This window comes from Gymnodraco acuticeps, unplaced genomic scaffold (assembly GCF_902827175.1).
Source record: "Gymnodraco acuticeps unplaced genomic scaffold, fGymAcu1.1, whole genome shotgun sequence".
NCBI classification, from domain to species: Eukaryota; Metazoa; Chordata; class Actinopteri; order Perciformes; family Bathydraconidae; genus Gymnodraco; species Gymnodraco acuticeps.
This window is the reverse complement of record NW_022991189.1, coordinates 368,540-393,310: the sequence shown is the minus strand read 5'-3', so window position 1 is coordinate 393,310 and position 24,771 is coordinate 368,540. Positions and strand designations below refer to the sequence as shown.

Below are 24,771 nucleotides of genomic sequence, written 5' to 3'. Positions count from 1 at the left end.
TCCTGCTGATGTTCAGGTGTATATCAGTATGTAGTGTCTCTACTTTAAAGAGTCCTCTCCTGCTGATGTTCAGGTGTATATCAGTATGTAGTGTCTCTACTTTAAAGAGTCCTCTCCTGCTGATGTTCAGGTGTATATCAGTATGTAGTGTCTCTACTTTAAAGAGTCCTCTCCTGCTGATGTTCAGGTGTATATCAGTATGTAGTGTCTCTACTTTAAAGAGTTGTCTCCTGCTGATGTTCAGGTGTATATCAGTATGTAGTGTCTCTACTTTAAAGAGTCCTCTCCTGCTGATGTTCAGGTGTATATCAGTATGTAGTGTCTCTACTTTAAAGAGTCCTCTCCTGCTGATGTTCAGGTGTATATCAGTATGTAGTGTCTCTACTTTAAAGAGTCCTCTCCTGCTGATGTTCAGGTGTATATCAGTATGTAGTGTCTCTACTTTAAAGAGTCCTCTCCTGCTGATGTTCAGGTGTATATCAGTATGTAGTGTCTCTACTTTAAAGAGTCCTCTCCTGCTGATGTTCAGGTGTATATCAGTATGTAGTGTCTCTACTTTAAAGAGTCGTCTCCTGCTGATGTTCAGGTGTATATCAGTATGTAGTGTCTCTACTTTAAAGAGTCCTCTCCTGCTGATGTTCAGGTGTATATCAGTATGTAGTGCCTCTACTTTAAAGAGTCGTCTCCTGCTGATGTTCAGGTGTATATCAGTATGTAGTGTCTATACTTTAAAGAGTCCTCTCCTGCTGATGTTCAGGTGTGTATCAGTATGTAGTGTCTCTACTTTAAAGAGTCCTCTCCTGCTGATGTTCAGGTGTATATCAGTATGTAGTGTCTCTACTTTAAAGAGTCCTCTCCTGCTGATGTTCAGGTGTATATCAGTATGTAGTGTCTCTACTTTAAAGAGTCCTCTCCTGCTGATGTTCAGGTGTATATCAGTATGTAGTGTCTCTACTTTAAAGAGTCCTCTCCTGCTGATGTTCAGGTGTATATCAGTATGTAGTGTCTCTACTTTAAAGAGTCCTCTCCTGCTGATGTTCAGGTGTATATCAGTATGTAGTGTCTCTACTTTAAAGAGTCCTCTCCTGCTGATGTTCAGGTGTATATCAGTGTAGTGTCTCTACTTTAAAGAGTCCTCTCCTGCTGATGTTCAGGTGTATATCAGTATGTAGTGTCTCTACTTTAAAGAGTCCTCTCCTGCTGATGTTCAGGTGTATATCAGTATGTAGTGTCTCTACTTTAAAGAGTCCTCTCCTGCTGATGTTCAGGTGTATATCAGTATGTAGTGTCTCTACTTTAAAGAGTCCTCTCCTGCTGATGTTCAGGTGTATATCAGTATGTAGTGTCTCTACTTTAAAGAGTCCTCTCCTGCTGATGTTCAGGTGTATATCAGTATGTAGTGTCTCTACTTTAAAGAGTCCTCTCCTGCTGATGTTCAGGTGTATATCAGTATGTAGTGTCTCTACTTTAAAGAGTCCTCTCCTGCTGATGTTCAGGTGTATATCAGTATGTAGTGTCTCTACTGTGACATGTCTCCATGCTTTAATGTTCAAAAAGCTCTGTATTTTTCCTCATACTGCCTGTGCTGCAGCCCCTCTTTTCACCCTCTGTCTAAAACCTGTATAACAAACTACAGGAAAGCCCAAAAAAGCAGAATAATGCCTTTTTAATCAGGTTACACTACATTAATTATGACTCGTGAAGTATTTACAAAAAGTGTTTACATTTGCCTTAAATCTTTTCAATATTCAGATCTATCCAATAGTTATGAGTTTCTGTAGTTGTAAGTGCTCTACCATAAAATACAAGTTGTTTTTTGTGTGTTTTTTTTAAGAACTACTACGTGGAAATTATCTCAATGCTTTTAAATCTGGAAATAATATTGTTAATAAGCTTAAACTTATTTAATTATGACACATTCAATATTTACAAAAAGCTATAAAACTAACATTTTACCTCAAATCTAAACCTCTCAGGTCTTATGAATTGAATTCATTAATTTCCTTGTTTTTTTTTATCCAATCGCTGTGTTTGAGTCCTGCTCCTGTGTCGCAGTTGCCAGGTAATGGATTGATAAGATTACACGACTGCTGATAAACCCTAATTAAATGTATCATGGGTGTTTCCTGCTGCGTGGTTTCCTCTCACAGATCAACGGTCAGCTCTTCGTCATCCTCTGAATCTTCTCCTGGATCCTCCATCTTCACCCCGAGCCCACTGTCCAGATCTGCATCGTCGAACATCACTCTGGGAGTTTTCATTTTCTCTTCCTCCTCCTGCTCTTCCTCCTCGCTGTCGTCCTCTCTGCTGTCGGGGATGATGACCACCTCCTCTTTGGCGTCGGGGTCGACGTCCTCCTTGAACCACACGGATTTGTACCCTTCGTCCAGACGCCTCTCTTTTGTCAGGATGGGTTTCACCTCCTTCTCGTTGTCCGTTTTGTCCGATCCCGCCTCACTAGTGTCGTCTCGCAGGACGTTAAGCGCCACCGAAGGCTTCAAGATTTCCTCATATTGTGGAGATCCTCTAGCCGCCAATCCACCTCCACCTCCAGTGCTGCCTCCATCTTCATCTTCGTCTTTCTGGAAGGCCTCGTTGGTGTACTGGATGCCCTCCTTCTGACCCTTTTGCCCCAGCTGTGGAGGGACGAAGTAACCGGTTAAAATCAAGATTAAAGGTCCCCTATTATACTGTTTTTCATCAATATATCACAGGTCTCAGATATATCCAGAACATGTCTCTGATTGGCTGAAACACCAAACAGGTCATTGCAGCATTACCCATAATCCCCTCTGTTTCAGCCCTGTTTCCAAAGTGATGATTCTCTGTCTGTTACTTTAGATGAAAATAAGGAGCCCCTCCCCACGCCCCTCTGAGAGACATTTGGTTACAAAGAACTCAATGGTGCTCTAGGAGGAGATTCAGGTGATAAGGGGGGGGGGGGGGGTTACCTTGGTTGGTGATTGGCTAATGGTTACACAAGACAAAACATCGTAATGACATCTGTGACGACTCCTACTATCTCCTGTTGTGTGTGTATGGGCGTTTAATGTTCTCTCTTTGTCTGTGTCAGCGTTGATTGAGGACACCTGGCTGCCGGTACCAGAGGAGTAAAAGGCCTGAGTCACGGTGTTTCTCAATCGCGAGTAAAGCTACTCCAGAGCCACTATTTCAAGCATACTTCGTCATCGAGTGCCGCCGAAGGACTGTTCCAATGTCCAGTATACTTGGAATTCTACCGAGCCCGGCGTACTTCGTTAGGAGAAATGTCGAGGCTGCACATTTGTATCCTCCGCGGCCTTAAAATCCCCACAATGCTTTGCGCACGGAACAAATTTCCCCAAAATCTGTGGCGGAAAATGTAAGGCGGGCCTCTCATATGACGCACACCTGCACACTTGCTAGCCTGTTCCACTCTTCGTTTTCCAAATGCAATTCCGAAGCAAGATGCTCGGCAGACATGTGCTACCAAGCAAGTGTACTCGCGATTGAGAAACACCCCCAGAGTCTCGATGGCTCTCTCCGCTGAGGATCTGTTTTGGGAGAGCAGCTACTTCGTTTATGCTTTTGCTTTACCTTTATATTAGTTTTGCCATTCAAACACCTCACACCACACCATGTTCACACACCCACATATACACCACTGACCTTACTGATTAACACAACTTAACGTTGGGTTATTGTAATAAATATATTTTCTTATATCTTGTCCTGCACGCTTCCACGGAGCCAGGCCATGACAAATCATAAAGTGGCCAAAATCTGATCAGCTCATTTTCAAACAGGTTTTTATAGAAATGGATCAAAAAGAGAGAGAATCTTTGTTCCCGAAGCTTTCAGAGTCTCTTTCCACAGAGGGGACACATGTTGATGTAGAAGAGACATGAAGAAGAGGGGACACATGTTGATGTAGAAGAGACATGAAGAAGAGGGGACACATGTTGATGTAGAAGAGACATGAAGAAGAGGGGACACATGTTGATGTAGAAGAGACATGAAGAAGAGGGGACACATGTTGATGTAGAAGAGACATGAAGAAGAGGGGACACATGTTGATGTAGAAGAGACATGAAGAAGAGGGGACACATGTTGATGAAGAAGAGACATGAAGAAGAGGGGACACATGTTGATGTAGAAGAGACATGAAGAAGAGGGGACACATGTTGATGTAGGAGAGACATGGAGAAGAGGGGACACATGTTGATGTAGAAGAGACATGGAGAAGAGGGGACACATGTTGATGTAGAAGAGACATGAAGAAGAGGGGACACATGTTGATGTAGAAGAGACATGAAGAAGAGGGGACACATGTTGATGTAGAAGAGACATGGAGAAGAGGGGACACATGTTGATGTAGAAGAGACATGAAGAAGAGGGGACACATGTTGATGTAGAAGAGACATGGAGAAGAGGGGACACATGTTGATGTAGAAGAGACATGAAGAAGAGGGGACACATGTTGATGAAGAAGAGACATGAAGAAGAGGGGACACATGTTGATGTAGAAGAGACATGAAGAAGAGGGGACACATGTTGATGTAGGAGAGACATGGAGAAGAGGGGACACATGTTGATGTAGAAGAGGCATGAAGAAGAGGGGACACATGTTGATGTAGAAGAGACATGAAGAAGAGGGGACACATGTTGATGTAGAAGAGACATGAAGAAGAGGGGACACATGTTGATGTAGAAGAGACATGGAGAAGAGGGGACACATGTTGATGTAGAAGAGACATGAAGAAGAGGGGACACATGTTGATGAAGAAGAGACATGAAGAAGAGGGGACACATGTTGATGTAGAAGAGACATGAAGAAGAGGGGACACATGTTGATGTAGGAGAGACATGGAGAAGAGGGGACACATGTTGATGTAGAAGAGACATGAAGAAGAGGGGACACATGTTGATGTAGAAGAGACATGAAGAAGAGGGGACACATGTTGATGTAGAAGAGACATGAAGAAGAGGGGACACATGTTGATGTAGAAGAGACATGGAGAAGAGGGGACACATGTTGATGTAGAAGAGACATGAAGAAGAGGGGACACATGTTGATGTAGAAGAGACATGAAGAAGAGGGGACACATGTTGATGTAGGAGAGACATGAAGAAGAGGGGACACATGTTGATGTAGAAGAGACATGGAGAAGAGGGGACACATGTTGATGTAGAAGAGACATGAAGAAGAGGGGACACGTGTTGATGTAGAAGAGACATGAAGAAGAGGGGACACATGTTGATGTAGAAGAGACATGGAGAAGAGGGGACACATGTTGATGTAGAAGAGACATGAAGAAGAGGGGACACATGTTGATGTAGAAGAGACATGAAGAAGAGGGGACACATGTTGATGTAGAAGAGACATGAAGAAGAGGGGACACATGTTGATGTAGAAGAGACATGGAGAAGAGGGGACACATGTTGATGTAGAAGAGACATGAAGAAGAGGGGACACATGTTGATGAAGAAGAGACATGAAGAAGAGGGGACACATGTTGATGTAGAAGAGACATGAAGAAGAGGGGACACATGTTGATGTAGGAGAGACATGGAGAAGAGGGGACACATGTTGATGTAGAAGAGACATGAAGAAGAGGGGACACATGTTGATGTAGAAGAGACATGAAGAAGAGGGGACACATGTTGATGTAGAAGAGACATGAAGAAGAGGGGACACATGGTGATGAAGAAGAGACATGAAGAAGAGGGGACACATGTTGATGTAGAAGAGACATGAAGAAGAGGGGACACATGGTGATGAAGAAGAGACATGAAGAAGAGGGGACACATGTTGATGTAGAAGAGACATGAAGAAGAGGGGACACATGTTGATGTAGAAGAGACATGAAGAAGAGGGGACACATGTTGATGAAGAAGAGACATGAAGAAGAGGGGACACATGTTGATGTAGAAGAGACATGAAGAAGAGGGGACACATGGTGATGAAGAAGAGACATGAAGAAGAGGGGACACATGGTGATGTAGAAGAGGCATGAAGAAGAGGGGACATGTTGATGAAGAAGAGACATGAAGAAGAGGGGACACATGTTGATGTAGAAGAGACATGAAGAAGAGGGGACACATGGTGATGAAGAAGAGACATGAAGAAGAGGGGACACATGTTGATGTAGAAGAGACATGAAGAAGAGGGGACACATGTTGATGTAGAAGAGACATGAAGAAGAGGGGACACATGTTGATGAAGAAGAGACATGAAGAAGAGGGGACACATGTTGATGTAGAAGAGACATGAAGAAGAGGGGACACATGTTGATGTAGAAGAGACATGAAGAAGAGGGGACACATGTTGATGTAGAAGAGACATGAAGAAGAGGGGACACATGTTGATGTAGAAGAGGCATGAAGAAGAGGGGACATGTTGATGAAGAAGAGACATGAAGAAGAGGGGACACAAGGTGATGAAGAAGAGACATGAAGAAGAGGGGACACATGTTGATGTAGAAGAGACATGAAGAAGAGGGGACACATGTTGATGTAGAAGAGACATGAAGAAGAGGGGACACATGGTGATGAAGAAGAGACATGAAGAAGAGGGGACACATGTTGATGTAGAAGAGACATGAAGAAGAGGGGACACATGTTGATGTAGAAGAGACATGTAGAAGAGGGGACACATGTTGATGTAGGATATGAAGAAGAGGGGACACATGTTGATGTAGAAGAGACATGAAGAAGAGGGGACACATGTTGATGTAGAAGAGACATGAAGAAGAGTGGACACATGTTGATGTAGAAGAGACATGAAGAAGAGTGGACACATGTTGATGTAGAAGAGACATGAAGAAGAGGGGACACATGTTGATGTAGAAGAGACATGAAGAAGAGGGGACACATGTTGATGTAGAAGAGACATGAAGAAGAGGGGACACATGTTGATGTAGAAGAGACATGAAGAAGAGGGGACACATGTTGATGTAGAAGAGACATGAAGAAGAGGGCACACATGTTGATGTAGAAGAGACATGAAGAAGAGGGGACACATGTTGATGTAGAGGAGACATGAAGAAGAGGGGACACATGTTGATGTAGAAGAGACATGAACAAGTGGATTTTGCATAATGGTTGACCTTTAAGTTTAATTGTGAGGTACTTGTACTTGTATTTAAGTACAGTACTTGAGTAAATGTACTTAGTTACTTTACACCACTGCCTTTAAACTCACAGAGCTTTGGAAGAGGCTGGCTTCGGCGATCTTCCTCCAGTCGGCCTTCCCCCTCCGAACGCGTACAGCTAGAACCACGATGACCACGAGGCAGACGAACAGCAGGACGCCGAGCGAGGCACCGAGCGCCGCCATGTCCACCGCGCCAAACCCCCCCCCCGGCACGATGACTGCAGGGTCAAAGGTACATTAATACAGGGGTCAATATCAATACAGGAAAGAACTTAACACACACTGTGAGTTTAGATAAATACAAAGCAGTGAGGAGTGTGTGTGTGTGTTTTCAAGTTGGTGCTCTCCGATTGGTTGATTGCATTTTTACTGCAATTTATTTGGGATTATTCCTGGCTTTTTTTACGACATATTAAAACTTTTTCATGACTTTTTTGTCGTTTTTTTTTATGTTATTTTATATCCTGACAAGTATTTTTGGCAAACTATATTGTTAATAGTGATACAATAGTATATAATCACTTTTGTATGACAATTTTAGTTTCATGACATAATATAATGTGTTATAACCAACTACAGTATAGCATTTGTTTTAACGTGCTTTATTGTAATTTGTTATGGCATATATATTATGACTTTTTTTGACTTTCTTATGGTATTTTATATCTAGACATGTTTTATAGCATTTCATATAATCATTATTTTATGACATAATACTGTACATATCTATTTGCCATACTATCTAATTACTTTTGTATTGACCTACAACACTAGTGTTGGAGCGCTAGCCAATAGAAGGGCAAGCAGTGATGTCACTATGTTCAGGAAGTAAACACTCCAATGAAGACGTTTCAGGCTAGCGTGTAGACTTCCTGAATTTTCTTAAATAACTTGCATTTTCTTTATTTTTTCAACTGGAGCCTCGCTGCTCACGTGGTAAACCGTCATTGTTCCAGTTTCTGCATGTTTAAAAAAAATGCTGTGTAAACTGAAAAACAAACAGAGCGCTAACCAATAGGAGCGCGAGTACTGTTACAGAGTGATGTACTGGATCGAGGTTTCAGCATAAATGGACTAGGGAGGCTACGACTTAATTTCAGTCACACAGCAGCGTTAGTGAGGCAGAGTTTGCAAATATTTCACTGTGAATAGACGGCTAGATTGAGGAGTGTGATCTTAACTAAAACGTGGCCTGAGTCAGAATTAGAGAATTTGTTCAAATGTGTTTCCTGAGGGGATCAGAGGAGGAATGGTTTATCCCAGGAGGGTCCAAACTTTTTTCACGAGGGCCACATACAGAGAAATATACGAAGGTCTGGGCCACTCAGAGGTATATCGCCTCATAAGTTCAGTTATAAGTTAGCAAAATCAATCAAATGTAGGTAAATGATGTTTGAGAGTGTTGGCAGCTCATCCCTTACAGCAGAAGCCTCAGAGTGATTATAATAAGGAGAAATAGGAAGGGTGTATTTCAAGCTTGTTATGGAAATAAGTTATTGGGCTTTTTTATTATCAACTAAGATATGTTAGAACATGTTTCCAACTTTAATTGACTGAATTTATTTGAAAAGTGGTCTTATCAGCGCATGAATACTACTGTGTAATATATTTTTAAATGTATAGTCAAGAAGTGCAATGTAAGAAAAGCACAAGTTTCATTTGTGTGTCATTATACTTTTTGAATTTGCTGAGGGCCGATTCAAAATGGTCCGCGGGCCGCATTTGGCCCCCGCGCCGTAGTTTGGACCCCCCTGCTTTATCCTTGTTTTTTGCAGGGAATGTTTTTCTAGAAATCAAGACAGCCTCTTTGGAGGAGAGTTGTTACATAGTGATGTTCTGGAAGTAATCAAAGTGTCTCCACCTGTCGGGGGGTGAGCGGTGCTTTCTGTGGGGAGGCTGTCTGAGCTGGTGGGGTCTGAGACGGAGGGTGAGAGGCTGCTGTCGGTGGGGTTCGGGGTGGAGGTAGTTTCTTCAGTGGTCTCCTGTAGGGCCGTGGTCAGCCTGTCTGTGGTGCTGTCAGGCAGACTGGTGGTGGTGAGACCTGCAGGAGAGCACACCATGAGGCTTAGTAGCCGCTTTCACACCAAGTACTTAGCCGGCACTTGTTCCCACCGAACTCGGGTGAAAAGGTTCGCGCGAACTAGGGACTAGTTCCAGATCCTTTTTGCTGTGAAACCAAATTGTTTTTATCTTTCTCTGTATTTGGATATTTTTAATGTAATACTTATTTATTTGACCTCTTTTGTATTGTACATTTAGAATTTGTATATGTATTATTATTTAGTTGTCCAATGTCATGCTTAACTTTCTTTCATTTTAACTTTATATTTGGATGGTCTTGTTTTAATTTGTTTCTAAAATAATCTTAATCTGTATATTTAAAAAACATTATAATTATTATTTATTTAACTTATTGTTTATTGGCCAATGCTATACTTAATTAATGTATCTTTATCTGTACTTTAAATTGTATTATATGTATTATTTAGTTGTATTTAAAGGTCCCATGTCATGGCCATTTCTACTGATCATAATTCCATTGTTGAGGTCTACTAGAATAGATTTATATTGCTCAATGTTCCAAACACACATTGGTTTCTCACACAGCATCTCTGTATAGTATGTGTATTCACTCTCTGTCCTACACGGCTTGTTGGAGCTCTTGCCCCCCCCCCTCCCTGTGAGCCCACTGTGCTCTGATTGGTCAGCTCGCCCACTCTGTTCTGATGAGTCCACCACCGTCACAGCGGAACATCAGTGATTATGTGTTACAATGGCGTTTGTTAGCAACCAGGAAATGACACCAATAATGACAAACAGATGAGAATGCCGCGTGGGGTCTGGGTGCCGTGTTGGCGGGACGTTGCGGGGCTCGCTGCTCCGCCCTTTGAGGCTCGAGGAGCGGACAGTGTGAGCTGGGTTACTGGTGTCGTTTCCTGGTTGCTGCGTGGGGTCTACGAGACACGGCGAAACTCAGCCTGAGTGCACACACACGTGAGTGTGTGGCGAACTGTGAGTGGAGATCCACGCAGCTGCGGCTGAAAAAAGCTCTATGCAAGTCAATGGGACTCCCTGATAGTTGAAGATCGACGCTAAAGGTCCCCCCACTGCGTTTGATAGTGACGCCAAGGGATCCTGGTGTGTGTGAGGAGCTCCACGGATTGGTCCATTGGGTCGTCGTTACGTCACTTGGCGTTCTGGGGCAGCATAGACAGGTCTTCTCTGTGTTAGAGCTTTACTCGCTACAGGGTGCACTTTGAGGGTTTTTGACTCTGCAGACCGTTTACATGCAGAAAACCCGTCATAACACACAAGGCGACGGGTGATAACCTTTAAATATTCTCCAATGTCCTTCTTAACTTTGCATTTGTATTATTTATTCGACCCTATTTTATTGTCCAATTTCAATGTTTTTTGGGGACATCAGAGCAGACCAACCACAGGATTGTGTCACGCTGAATGTGTGTAAGATAACGGGAAAAGCTGCTTTTTGCTGTGTGAGCGTGTGTTGCAAAATGACAACAAATGATCCTTTAAATCCGCTCTAACATTTCCTGATTTCTTAGAAAGATTCTTGGCAATGTTTTGGGTGGAAACGAAACAATCTGGGACCTAAAGAAATTGTTATAATGAATCAAAAGGAACTTTAAATATTGAAGAATAAGCAGCTTCTTCGACTTCACATAATAATCATAGATGATAGATTCACAAAGAAAAGGCACCAGAACCCTCTAACAGAGGCGCTGGGTAACATTACATGGACGCTATTGAAAATAAATATAAAAAAAGAAAAAGCACTAAAATCAAATACTCATACAAAATATAAAACCCAGTAGAGACAAGTGTACGGTCCAATGTTAGTTGTTATTGATTAGGAGTCAATGGGTTGCAATTCTTGAGAGGTTTTAAAACAAATCAAGCCTTTTCAATTAAACAACATCACAATTATAATTAAAAAGTTGGAACAAAAGCAAAAAAACGTCTGTTATTCCATGTATTTTCTTGTGAAGCATAATGGACAAAGCCAAGAGCATTCCCTTCTGTGTTTTGCAAAAGGACAATAAGTAGTCCATTACAAAATGCAGTACATTTACATGATTCATAAAAAGGTTCCTGGTCTAAACTAGCCTATTGGGGTCAAATTAAAGGATCCTCTTATCTACAGGGGTTAGCAGCTCATTTGCATATTCCAATGTGCATGTAGAAGTTAATTTGGTACATTGGAGGATAACGGAGAGGTTCTCTTACCTGACGTCACCTGCACTGAGAGCTGAGCGGTGTCTGACTCCTCGTTAGTGGAGTCCACCGCCACCACCTGGGACAACAACGTTTAGGTGTTCAATAAATAACATCACAACTATCAAACAGCTGTTATATGTTTGTGCTAGATGTGTGAACTCACCTGCAGAGACAACGTGCCCTCTGGGAGATCCTTCGTCATGAATAAATATCCGTCGATGATGGAGAAATCACTGCTGCCTTTAACGCTGTAGGTGATGTGGGGGTTTATACCCTGGTGAAACACAGATTTAAAGGTAAGAGGAGCACGGCAAGTACTCAGACAACTCAAAAAATACTTTGTATATCAACTAAAACTTAAAGCTGATACAATGAATGTTCTCTTGTTGAGGTTTCCTTTTCCTGTGGTGTGATATATATATGCATGTAAATGGTCTCCAGAGGCTAAAATCATTGTTTTCCCTCCAGAGAGAGTTTCTCAAAGTCAGAGTATATTGTGTAGTTAAAAAATATTAAAGAATCATAGTATAGTATGTAAATAAAGTCCACGAAAAAAATAATCTTGTTATAGGACACCATAAATATATAAAAAAATCATACATTAAATGTTAGGAAATTATATAATTTTTAAAAAGGCACAGTAAAGTGTGTCATCGTTGTGTTTGGAAAAATACTGTTTTAGTTAGTCATAACAAATATTTAAAATGTATAGTGAAGTATATAATTAAAAGGTTATTTTAAAAGTCGTAGTTTAGTTTTTTATTTATGTATATATTTGTTCTAAAAGTCATAGTATAGTATGTCACAAAAAAGCTCATAGTGTCATTAAGAAACAGTATGTCCTAAATGACTAGTTAATTGAAGCCAAGGCAGCATCCAGCCTGCTTGTACAGTCTTTATGTAACCCGGTTTGTCCCGTTGAGACCTTTTCTTGATAAATAACTAAAGGGTTGTCAGTGTGTTACCCCGGTGGCGTTGTAGTCCTGGTCCGTGGCGAGGAACCTCAGCGGCTGGTCCTTGTTCTCCGGGTCTATCGCCATCGAGCCTACCGTGGACACGACGCCTCTGTACTGACTCCTCTGGAGCTGAGGGGGGTGGAGGCTCTTCACCTGGACTCTGATGCTGAGGGAGGTGGAGGAGGACTGGAACAGGTTGGTGCTCTGAGCGGCCTGCAGGAGACACAAGGGCTGTCACTAGGAACACAACTCTACTCACTCAGAAGCTTGAATGACCCCGAAAATAAGTCATAGTACAGTATTTAATCATTAAAAATGCATGTCATACGGTCCTAGTATGTTATAAAAAACGATTTAAAATAGACATAGGGTAATATGTTATACTTATTGTATGTATGTCTCAATGTCAATTTCCTCTGTGGGACTAATACAGGTATTCTGATTCTGATTGTATATACATTTTGGTAGAGTATGTTATAAAACATATTTTTAATAATTCAAAGTGAAGTATGTTAAATAAATATATTTTTAAAAGTCGTCGTATAGTATGATAAAAAACGTTTAAGAATAATAGTATGGTATAGTAAAACATCTTCTGAAAACTCATACCACAGCATATCAAATAAAAATATTTCCTAAAGTCTTCTGAGCGGCCTGGAGGAGACACAAGGGCTGTCACCAGGAACACAACTGCACCTCAATCTGAAGCTCGAATCAACCCACAAAAAGTCATAGTTTAGTATTTAGATATTGAAGTGACTGTTATTTTGTATATATTGATTGAGTGCTTTTATGTATGTCTTAATGTGTGCATATGTATACATGTGTCTGTTGATTGTGTATATAGGATATACATATTTGTGGGGAAATTGTATTTTGATCTCTCTGTCTGTACACACAAACTGAAAGATTGACAATAAAGTGGACTTTGACTTTTGACTTTAATGATTAAAAATACGTGTCATAGTATAGGCCTAGTATGTTATAAAAAGCGATTAAAAAAAGTGCTATATTTTAATATTATAATAGCTTTTTATGATTTTATTTTGTGGGCCCTTTTCTTACTATGTATCTTCTTTGACTGTGTTTATGTTTGCACCAAATACACCAAGGCAAATTCTTAGTACAGTATGTGTAAACCTTCTTGGCAAGAAACCACTGATTCTGATTATTATATTTAATTTATATTTCACTATTAACTTTTACTATTATCAACTATTATTTTTTTATTTGACTTATTTCTTTACCAGAACGGTCAGACTGATGGTCCCCAGCACGTCCACGGGCTTCAGCATGCTGATGTTCCCAGTGCTCGGGTTGATCTGAAACAGCCCGCCTCCGTCCCCTGAAACACACAGACTCAGCTTCTTCCTGCAGATCATTCACAAAAACAAACACTGATGAAATATAATCTGCTCACCGCCCAGGAACGAGTAGGTGATCTCCTCGTCGAGTCCTAGATCTCCGTCGATGGCGTACAGCGGCCCGGGATCCAGGGACAATACTTCGGCCTGCAGGATGTCATGGTGGAGATTCATTTAAAAAAGTAATAATATAATGAAAAAATGATTTTATCATATTATAATACGTAATAAAAAAATTGTTTAAAGAAGGTCAACGTATTGTTTGTCCAAAGAAAATGATTAAAAAAGTCATAGTATAGTATGTCAACAACTAAATGACAGTTATAGTATAGTATATCATAAAATAAGAAAAGTAATATCATAGTGTGTGATAAGACATAGTGTAGTTCTTGTAAACAAATCCAGGTAAATATCCAGATAAAGTATATCCAGATAGGTATTTTTATATAAAGTATCCTTATAAAATGATACCAATAAAGTATCAAGATAAAGTATCTAGATAAAGTGACCTGGTAAAGTATCTATATAAAGTGACCTGATAAAGTATCTATATAAAGTGACCTGATAAAGTATCTATATAAAGTGACCTGATAAAGTATCTAGATAAAGTGACCTGATAAAGTATCTATATAAAGTGACCTGATAAAGTATCTATATAAAGTGACCTGATAAAGTATCTATATAAAGTGACCTGATAAAGTATCTATATAAAGTGACCTGATAAAGTATCTAGATAAAGTGACCTGATAAAGTATCTATATAAAGTGACCTGGTAAAGTATCTATAAAGTGACCTGATAAAGTATCTATATAAAGTGACCTGATAAAGTATCTATATAAAGTGACCTGATAAAGTATCTAGATAAAGTGACCTGATAAAGTATCTATATAAAGTGACCTGATAAAGTATCTAGATAAAGTGACCTGATAAAGTATCTATATAAAGTGACCTGGTAAAGTATCTATAAAGTGACCTGATAAAGTATCTATATAAAGTGACCTGGTAAAGTATCTATAAAGTGACCTGATAAAGTATCTATATAAAGTGACCTGATAAAGTATCTATATAAAGTGACCTGATAAAGTATCTATATAAAGTGACCTGATAAAGTATCTAGATAAAGTGACCTGATAAAGTATCTATATAAAGTGACCTGATAAAGTATCTATATAAAGTGACCTGATAAAGTATCTATATAAAGTGACCTGATAAAGTATCTATATAAAGTGACCTGATAAAGTATCTAGATAAAGTGACCTGATAAAGTATCTATATAAAGTGACCTGGTAAAGTATCTATAAAGTGACCTGATAAAGTATCTATATAAAGTGACCTGATAAAGTATCTATATAAAGTGACCTGATAAAGTATCTAGATAAAGTGACCTGATAAAGTATCTATATAAAGTGACCTGGTAAAGTATCTATAAAGTGACCTGATAAAGTATCTATATAAAGTGACCTGGTAAAGTATCTATAAAGTGACCTGATAACGTATCTATATAAAGTGACCTGATAAAGTATCTATATAAAGTGACCTGATAAAGTATCTATATAAAGTGACCTGGTAAAGTATCTATAAAGTGACCTGATAAAGTATCTACAGTATATAAAGTGACCCGATAAAGTATCTAGATGAAGTGACCTGATAAAGTATCTATATAAAGTGACCTGATAAAGTATCTATATAAAGTGACCTGATAAAGTATCTAGATAAAGTGACCTGATAAAGTATCTATATAAAGTGACCTGATAAAGTATCTAGATAAAGTGACCTGATAAAGTATCTATATAAAGTGACCTGATAAGTGTCTATAAAGTGACCTGATAAAGTATCTATATAAAGTGACCTGATAAGTGTCTCACCGCTTTTCTTTTCTTTTCTTTTTTATTTATTTGGGGTCACATTATATTAAAAGTAAAGTTTTGCAAATCATATCTCTTTAGAGACCCGAAAATGGCAAATTAAATAGAGAACCGCAGTGACGCGTCCTAAAACCCGGAAGTAAACTTCATCCGGTTCCTTCGACAAAAATGCAATGCAATTTCTCCATAGGATCTCATAAATCGAATCGATAGATTTATGATCGATAGATTTATGATTAGAAAATTATAAGAGATGGGTAGACATGTGGAGATTATCAGACTAAACAAAACGTGACCCGTCTCTTAAATGTGTGTCAACCACAGACCTTATTTCAAGCTATTTTCCAAAGTCCTATGGAGAAACTGCATTGCGTTTTTGTCGAAGGAACCGGAAGAAGTTTACTTCCGGGTTTTAGGACCTGTCACTGCGGTTCTCTAACCCGAACAAAATTGGTAAAATATAATAAAAACAAAAAAGTACATTGTTTGAAATTACAAATATCAACACATGGACACATGAATCTAATTAAACACACACACACACATATACATATATATATATATATATATATATATACATACAGTATATACATATATATATACACAAACATGTACATTCACATACATACACACATATACAGTACATACATACACATACACCTATATATGCATACATACCCACATACCTATACACATAGATCAACATACATACATATATATACATACACACATATATATGCACATACTGTACATAATATATACATATACATTCAGTCGGTGTCTCACCTCCTGTTCGTTCAGCACCACCCTGCTGGTGTATCCGTTGCTCTGGCAGACCACCGCCCCCCCCACCTCGTAGCGGCTGCAGGGCTGGAACCAGGGGGGCCGGTTGTCCACGTCCACGATGTAGACCATGATGGTGGTGGTGGCGCTGAACGGGGCCCTGCTATTGGCTGCTGTCAATGGAGCGTCCTTTAGAAGAAATACAGAAAGGGAAAAACAGTTATTATAGTAAACATTGAAACAGTATGACCGTCAGCAGAGGTCGGAGACAGTGGTCCTACACACAGTCCTTTCATTTAATAAAAATGTTTATGAAGCACAATTATCAACTAATCTTAATTTCTACTTGTGATACCTGGAAAACGTATCACATTCCCATAATGCTTACGCTGTGTTTTGGGCAAATTTGAAAAGTTGTAGCATGATAACCCGCTTTTTGCAGACATATTTAGAAAACACATACACACACACATATTTTTTTAATTATTTACTAATGTGCAGTGCCTTAAGTTGCTGCTGTAACTTCATATTGAATTTGGGATCAATAAAGTTCAATAAATCAAGTTAAATCTAAGTCTACAAAAGGAATGAATCATTGTTTATTGTTAAGCATTTTAGTTTTTTCTTTTATTATATAAGTGGGTAACACTGTAAGGTAGAAACATGTAGCTTATCTATTTGAATCGTTAATACAACATTTGATATATTTGAATTTGGATATTATATATTATATATTTTGTAACTTGTAAATGTCCTGTAGCAGACATTTATTATTATTTTAGTTGTATTCAACAAAACTAAAAACATTTAGTGTTGTGTTTTGTTTGTTTAATTAATGTCATTAATGAACACACACACACACACACTTGCCTTTATCAAAGTTAAAGGTGGGGTAGGTCATTTTGGAGAAACCAGCTCGAGTGCGCTAGAATTTGAAAATACACAGCCGGAAAAAATCTGCCACTTCCTTACAGAGCCCCTCCTCCAACACACACGAACGTGCACATGACCAATGAGGGCACGAGAGAAGTTTGTGCACAGATGGAAGGCTGACAGGCAGGTAGGCCATCCAGTTATTTTAGCCGGCTCAGATGATTGGTCGAGCTTTTTACAGCGCTTCAGCTTCCACAGATGAAATTTTGTTATGGATTTTTTGTCAAAGCACTTCAGATATTCATTGCTATCGGGATGTTAAGAGCATTCCATGGAATATAACAAAAAGTGTATCTCGAGCCGGTTTCTCAAACTTACCTACCCCACCTTTAAAGTAAGTTAAAAATAGCGACATCACCCCATCTAAAATAAATGAATTAGCAAGCCAATTATAAGATGCCATGTCATATTGGAAAAACATACAAATCTGTTCACTGCTGACTGTGTGAGCAGCAATGTGTACTGAACTACATTTAAATATGCATATCAATTCAAAATGATTTTTGTGTGACAAGTGACTTGCTCCAAAACACTTTGGACATTTGGACAAGAGATTCCAGAGACACATATTTAACTTAATTGAGTCCCAAAAATGAGATCAGTATTTGCACACTACAAAAACAAAAAAATCTTGCCAAGTATATTCGTCTAATAGCTCAGAATATGTCACCTGGTATAAGACATAACAACTTCAGAAGTCACACTGCAGTGAGATATAGGGTCTTGTTTTTAGACAATGCATCATCCTGTTCAGTCAAACAATCTTATTTTGAGTTGTATCTCAGAGGAAACACATATCTTTTGGACTACCTATGTTGCAAATGTATTATCTTTTCAATTTACACACGGCATCTATTGCACGTCTGTCCGTCCTGGGAGAGGGATCCCTCCTCTGTTGCTCTCCCTGAGGTTTCTCCATGTTCCCCTTTAAACTGTGGGTTTTCTCCGGAAGTGTTTCCTTGTACGATGTGAGGGTCTAAGGACAGAGGGTCTAAGGACAGAGGGTGTCGTTTTGTCATACTGATATTCTGTACACACTGTGAAGTCCACTGAGACAAATGTAACATTTGTGATATTGGGCTATATAAATAAACATTGATTGATTGATTGATTGATTGATTGATTGATCTTTTCAAATATTTATTAGAAAATCACCAACTAACATCAGAAAACAGAAAACATTTGAGCATTAGCGGCTTATTCTGCCATTTATTAAATGTTTTACCTTATTATTTGCCCCTTTTTGTTTGTTTGTTTGCTCAACATGTAAAGCGGACTTGGCTCCCTTGAAAGGCCCTATACAAATGTCAACTATTATTTTTATTTTTATTTTTATTTTTGTTATTATTATTATTATTATTATTATTATTATTATTATTATTATTATTATTATTATTATTATTATTATTATTATTATTATTTTGTAACACAACATTTCCTGATTCTGGTCAAATATAGTTCAAAATGAGTTCTCCCAGCTAATACAAGATCTGATTTATCTAAATATCCCTTCTCATTTCAAGGAGCAGCATTTTTTCCAGTGCAGTACTCACCTGAACGATTAGTATCAGTTGGACACTTTTAACTTTGTCAAAGTCGACAGGTGTCACAACGAGGAGATCCGGGTTTGTTGGCGCCTTCAGAGCAAAGCCGCTCTGCACGAATCAAATGGGACAAAAACAATGTTTAGATCTGCGTCTTGAGCTCGCAGTTTCCCCCTGCTTCCAGTCTTTGTGCTAAGCTAGGCTAAACATGACATCCCGGACATTTACAGGCACCCATTGAGAGATGGAATAATAGTAAATGAGGTCTTACAGATTCAGGCATCAGTGTGTAGTACAGCGGTCCACCGTCTAAATCAGTGGCAGCAAATCGGCCCACGGTTGTGCCACTAGGAGACAGCTGGGTGATACAAAAATGCAGTTTAAAACGCAATATTAACTTGAAACACAGTTTGGAACATTTATATAGTTTATCACTGGAGCTAACGTCAATTAGCAGCCTCACATCTGCTTTAAGTCTCTGACCCTTGCATCATCAACATACCCTAATTAAATGTGTACTGTGAAACTCCTTCTCATACTCTATGTGGTAAAACATATGGTTTTGGCCATGTACTGTAATTCAGGGATATTGAGATGTTAAAAGTGGAGCAATACAAAGTTATCCCAACAACATTTATGGAACATTTTCGTGTATTTAAAGTTAAGATACTCTTACCTCATTTACAGTGGCGTGGTATGGGTTCTGCTCAAAGACTGGAGCGTTATCATTCAGATTGTCCACAGATACTACGATGGGCAATTCCAACTTGAAACAAAGACAACATTTTTAAAGCACTCATTTTGATAATGTTTTTTCATCATTACTATTCATTTAGTACCAGTAAAACCTCTTAACGCACATGTAGAACCTATTTAGCACATTTACAAATGTTCAAGAACCCACACTGGCTCTTCAAGTACCTGTTGACTCTTTAGAAAATCTTAATTAAGCCCCTAAAGAACCTCCTAACGCACCAGTAGTGTTTTATCAAGTACCTGCAATCTAAAGAACCTAGAGAAACGTACAACTTTCTCAACCCCCTGTTAAACTTTGTTAAGCCCTAGAGAACCTCCTCAGGAACCCATAAAATCTCTTCAAACACCTCTACAACGTCCTCAAGCTCATAAAGAACATAATAAAGCTCCAATAATCTCCTCAAGAACACGTAAGACCTTTTCAATACTTGTTCAACCTTATTCACCCCTAGAAATATGATCAGGAACCCATACACATTTCCTCAAAAAACCCTTGAGAACCTCATTAAATGTCCCTTAAAATCTCTGCCTGACCACTTATCTTCACGAGAACCCTTTAACCGATTAAATAACCTGTAAAATAATTTTCCATCCATTTCTTTTTAAGGAACCTGCTAAGACGCTTCAATATAATTTCAAACACCAGTACACCGTTCTCAAGAACCTGTACTACTTTGTTAACCTCCTATAGACCCTTTGTAAGCAACCTTTAGAACTCAAGCAACAATCAACAATTTCCTTAAAAACCTAATACAACATCTAAGTACACCTCCACAGTTTTAAAGAACACATGGAGAACCTTATGGAGAACCATCTTCTAACTCCTCTACAGTTTACCAAGAACTCATACAACCTCATCAGGCATTAGTAAAACATCTTCAAAAACATGGAGAACCTTAGGGAGAACCATCTTCTAGCACATACCATTTTCCAAGAAGTCATAGAAATACATCAAGCATCCATAAAACCTATTGAAGAACATAGAGAACCTAATCTTCTAACACCTCTACAGTTTTGGAGAACCTTAGGGAGAACATGGACAAACTATTTTCTAGCACATACAATTGTCCAAGAACTCATAGAACTACATCAAGCATCCATAAAACCTATTGAAGAACATAAATGAGGTTAAATTGTTAACATAGGTTCAGGAGCATGGCCACGCCTAAAACTCCGCCTCGAACCACGGCCACCCCTATTTATATCCGGCAAAACTTCCGGCCACCGCTTGTCTCCATCCTTTCACTCTGAGTCTCCCACTGCACGGACCACAGCTCGTCCTCCCAGATCATCTCTTCACCCCCCTCATATCATTCACATGTTACTTCAATAAACTTACAAACATCACACTGTTGTGGCGTGGTTCCTGCTAGTGAAAGAACCTTGTGGTGATCCATCTTCTTACACTTCTACAGTTTTTCAAGGACTCATATAACCTCATCGAGAATGTGTTTAATCTCAGAAACATGGAGAACCTTAGGGAGAACATGGACAACCCATCTTCTAGCTAGCACATACAATTTTCCAAGAACTCATAGAACTACATCAAGCATCCGTAACAGCTATTCAAGAACATAGAGAAACTCATGATGAACCATCTTCTAACTCCTCTACAGTTTACCACAAACTCATAGAACCTCATCCAGTATCTGTGGAACCTCTTCAATAACTTTATGGAGAACATTGACAAACCACCTTCTAGCACATACAATTTTCCAAGAACTCATAGAACTACTGTACATCAAGCATCCGTAAAACCTATTCAAGAAATTAGAGAACCTTGTGGTGAACCATCTACTTACACTTCTACTGTTTTTCAAGAACTCATAGAACCTCATCAGGCATTTGTAAAACCTCTTCAAAAACATGGAGAACCTTAGGGAGAACTTGGACAAACAACTTTCTAGCACATACAATTTCCCAAGAACTCATAGAACTACTGTACATCAAGCATCCGTAAAAGCTATTCAAGAACATAGAGAACCTAATCTTCTAACACCTCTACAATTGTTCAAAGACTCACAGAACCCCATCCAGAATGTGTTGGACCTCTTCAATAACATGGGGAACCTTATAAGGAAACTGGAATAACACCTGAGTAACTGAGAAAATCAATGATTTCAAGTTGTCTTTTCTGTCTTTCATGCCGTACTATTGGTTGAAAACACTGATTCATTGAGAGAATCTGCCTTCATGCTGCCTTAGTAAAATGTATTCAGTCATTTTAACAATTCGAACATACGCCACAGTAAAATAATGAAGAGTTAAGATGAATAAACACATATTTCTGCATCTCAAATCAACTTGTTAAGTGTTTTACCTTGGAGGCTGTGGCTGTTTCGGTGCAGATGATCGAGACCGCGTGAACTTGTTTATCCTGCAAACAAAACACACTTTATGCAAAAAACGTTATGAGACATGGGGTTTAATCTTGTTGACACCATTTGTCAACAGTACCTCAAAGTCCAACACCTTTGCAGCTTCCATCGTATTTCCTACGATTCTGAACATGTTGTCCGGGTTTCCATCGGCCGTAAAATTAACAGTCACCCCTGGTTCGAGATGTATCGTCGACACGACTACCCCAACTTCATTGTTTTCTGCAATGTTTACCAATATAGGAGTAGAACAGACTGTTGAGAAAGAAGAAGCAATGGTTGTTAGTTTCATACCTGTGCCAAATCCAGCACCAGACACCAAAAAATGCTGCTCCAAAAACAAGTTAAACAATAATGAAAACAAGCTGTTTTCACTTGAAATAAGTTCAACAATTTGAAGAAAATTTGCTCTGTAAAATGTCTTCAAATGAGAAGGGATGTTTAAATAAATCAGATCTTGTAATTAGCTGAACTAATGTTGAACTATATTTGACCAGAATCAGGAAATGTTGTGTTACAATATATATATAGCCGAAATTCTTAAAAGTGTTAGTTGGTGATTTTCTATTAAATATACGTAAAAATATATGTGTACCATCTGAGATGCAACTCAAAACAAGATGTTTTGAGTTAACAAGATGATGCATTGTCTAAAAACAAGACCCTATATCTCACTGCAGTGTTACTGCTGAAGTTATTATATCAGATGTAGAGACATATTGTGATATTACACAAATATACTTGGCAAGATTTCAAGTTGTTGTAGTGTACGGACAGTCTTGCACTAATTCTCAAAGATATTGAAGTGACTGTTATATATTTGTATATTGATTGTTGTGTTTTTATTTAGGTCTTAATGTGTGCATATGTATAAATGTGTCTGTTGATTGTGTATTGAAGGTATATACATATTTGCATACATATTTATATATATATTTGTTTTTGTATTCAGGATTGTGGGAAACGGTATTTCGATCTCTCTGTACACACAAACTGAAAGATTGACAATAAAATTGACTTTGTATGTCCAGAGTTGCCAGATCATAGTGCAAGCTTGAGAACATGAAAAAGTCAAATACATTTAGAGATCCAGACCTAATAAAAAAAGGCGCAGCAACCTTTATTATTGAGTCTGGCCTGTGAACACCAAGAGGCTCACTGGTATTACTTCCTGTTTTCACTACAGATAAAACAATTAAGTCCCAGTCGAACCAGCCGTTTAAAACACTCACTTTCTGCGGTGGACGAATGGAGGAAAATGAGAAGAAGTAGAAAGCTGGACGACGTCCTCAGACTGAAGTGAGTCCCGTCCATGTCTCCGTCCCGTCTGAACTGATCCTCTTCCGTCTCTGTTCTCACATTATCTGCTCAGGTTTATGGCTGAAAGTGGACTTTTCCCCGTCATAAAATCATAACACACGTCTGTTTGTGTCGGGAAGCCATTAAATGTTATTTGTGACCAATGGTCTTTTATTGGACTGGGTTCGACATCACGGCTAAATGTTACCACATATACAGAAGTAAGAAGATCGAATCAATAAGTCAATCACACTTTATGTATATAGCCCCATTTTACAAATTACACATTTGCAGTTGTTTAAAGTAACTAAGTGCATTTACTCAAGTACTGTAGTACACTTTTGAGGTACTTGTACTTTACTTCAGTATTTCCATGTGATGCTACTTTGTACTTCTACTCCACTACAATTCAGAGGTAAATGGTGTAATTTTACTCCACTACGTGTATTTAATACCTTTAGTTATTTTACAGATCTGGATGAATGATGTGAAATATAATCAAGTGTTAAATCAGACTTTAGTTCCACCTGGAGTAAATTCAATCAATGTTTATTTATATAGCCCAATATCACACATGTTACATTTGTCTCAGTGGACTTCACAGTGTGTACAGAATATCAGTATGACAATACGACACCCTCTGTCCTTAGACCCTCACATCGTACAAGGAAACACTTCCAGAGAAAACCCACAGTTTAAAGGGAACATGGGAGAAACCTCAGGGAGAGCAACAGAGGAGGGATCCCTCTCCCAGGACGGACAGACGTGCAATAGATGCCGTGTGTACATCGAAGAGATAATACATTTGCAACATAGGTAGTCCCAATCCACCAGCTACCCTGCGGTATACAAAGTCATTCAAACTAGCTGCACTTTTACCAGCTTTGAGAACACGTTCATGATCAATCATTATGAAACATATCATATATATTATTCTGAAATGGACCGATCTGCACAACGACTACTTTTACTTTTGGTACTTTGAGTTAAATTGCTCCATGAAATAATGTCTTTATTTAAGCATGCCCTCTAGAATGTGAAGAATCAGAGTCACAATAGGTTTATTGTCAGGTGGGTTTAAAGACATGTGGTGTATGGTGCAAACTTAAACGCAGTAAGACGAATTAAAGAGGCCCTTTTCAGCTTTTGGGGGGTTTTCCCTTTCCTGTTGTGTGTTATATAGGTTTTAGTGCATGTAAATAGTCTGCAAAGATTGTTTATTTTACTCTCTGGGGTTAACTAAGCCTTTAGTTACTGTTGTGTGTTCATTTCATCCTCTGTGGGATTTAAATGTGTGCTGTTTTTAGTGGAAAACATTCTGTAACAGTGTTTGAAAAGTGCTACATTAATAAAGTCTAATACTAAATAAATCGTTTTTGTAGACCATTTACATGCACTAAAACCTATAGAACACACTATAGGAGAGTGAAACCCCCCCAAAAGCACAATAGGACCTCTTTAATATTATAATGATGACCTTTCTAGTTCCTCCATTGTTCTTTCACCGACTAATAACTCT

The 24,771-nt window shown here is 38.8% G+C and overlaps 1 protein-coding gene across 1 annotated transcript; it reads right to left on the bottom strand.

Moving 5' to 3' along the window:
• Nucleotides 1-1,523: 1,523 nt before the first annotated feature.
• LOC117561212 (cadherin-related family member 5-like) lies at nucleotides 1,524-23,268 on the bottom strand. The gene is made up of 15 exons (XM_034238506.1): nucleotides 23,186-23,268; nucleotides 22,033-22,208; nucleotides 21,896-21,952; nucleotides 19,496-19,585; nucleotides 19,091-19,177; nucleotides 18,829-18,930; nucleotides 16,346-16,531; nucleotides 13,751-13,841; nucleotides 13,578-13,675; nucleotides 12,340-12,543; nucleotides 11,538-11,648; nucleotides 11,384-11,450; nucleotides 8,997-9,176; nucleotides 7,184-7,353; nucleotides 1,524-2,636 (listed from the first exon to the last, which is right to left on the bottom strand). The coding sequence occupies exons 1-15, from the start codon at nucleotides 23,265-23,267 to the stop codon at nucleotides 2,145-2,147; spliced, it is 2,193 nt and encodes a 730-aa protein (XP_034094397.1). The 5' UTR covers nucleotide 23,268; the 3' UTR covers nucleotides 1,524-2,144.
• Nucleotides 23,269-24,771: the final 1,503 nt, after the last annotated feature.

Bases quoted from the DNA above. Each gene is read 5' to 3' on its own strand.
- LOC117561212 (XM_034238506.1), bottom strand. From the start codon at position 23,267: ATGGACGGGACTCACTTCAGTCTGAGGACGTCGTCCAGCTTTCTACTT. The intron at 19,178-19,495 runs GTAAGAGTATCT...TGTATCACCCAG, and splicing joins ACCACGCCACTGTAAATGAG to CTGTCTCCTAGTGGCACAAC. The intron at 11,649-12,339 runs GTAACACACTGA...GTGTTTCACCAG, and splicing joins AGGACTACAACGCCACCGGG to GGTATAAACCCCCACATCAC.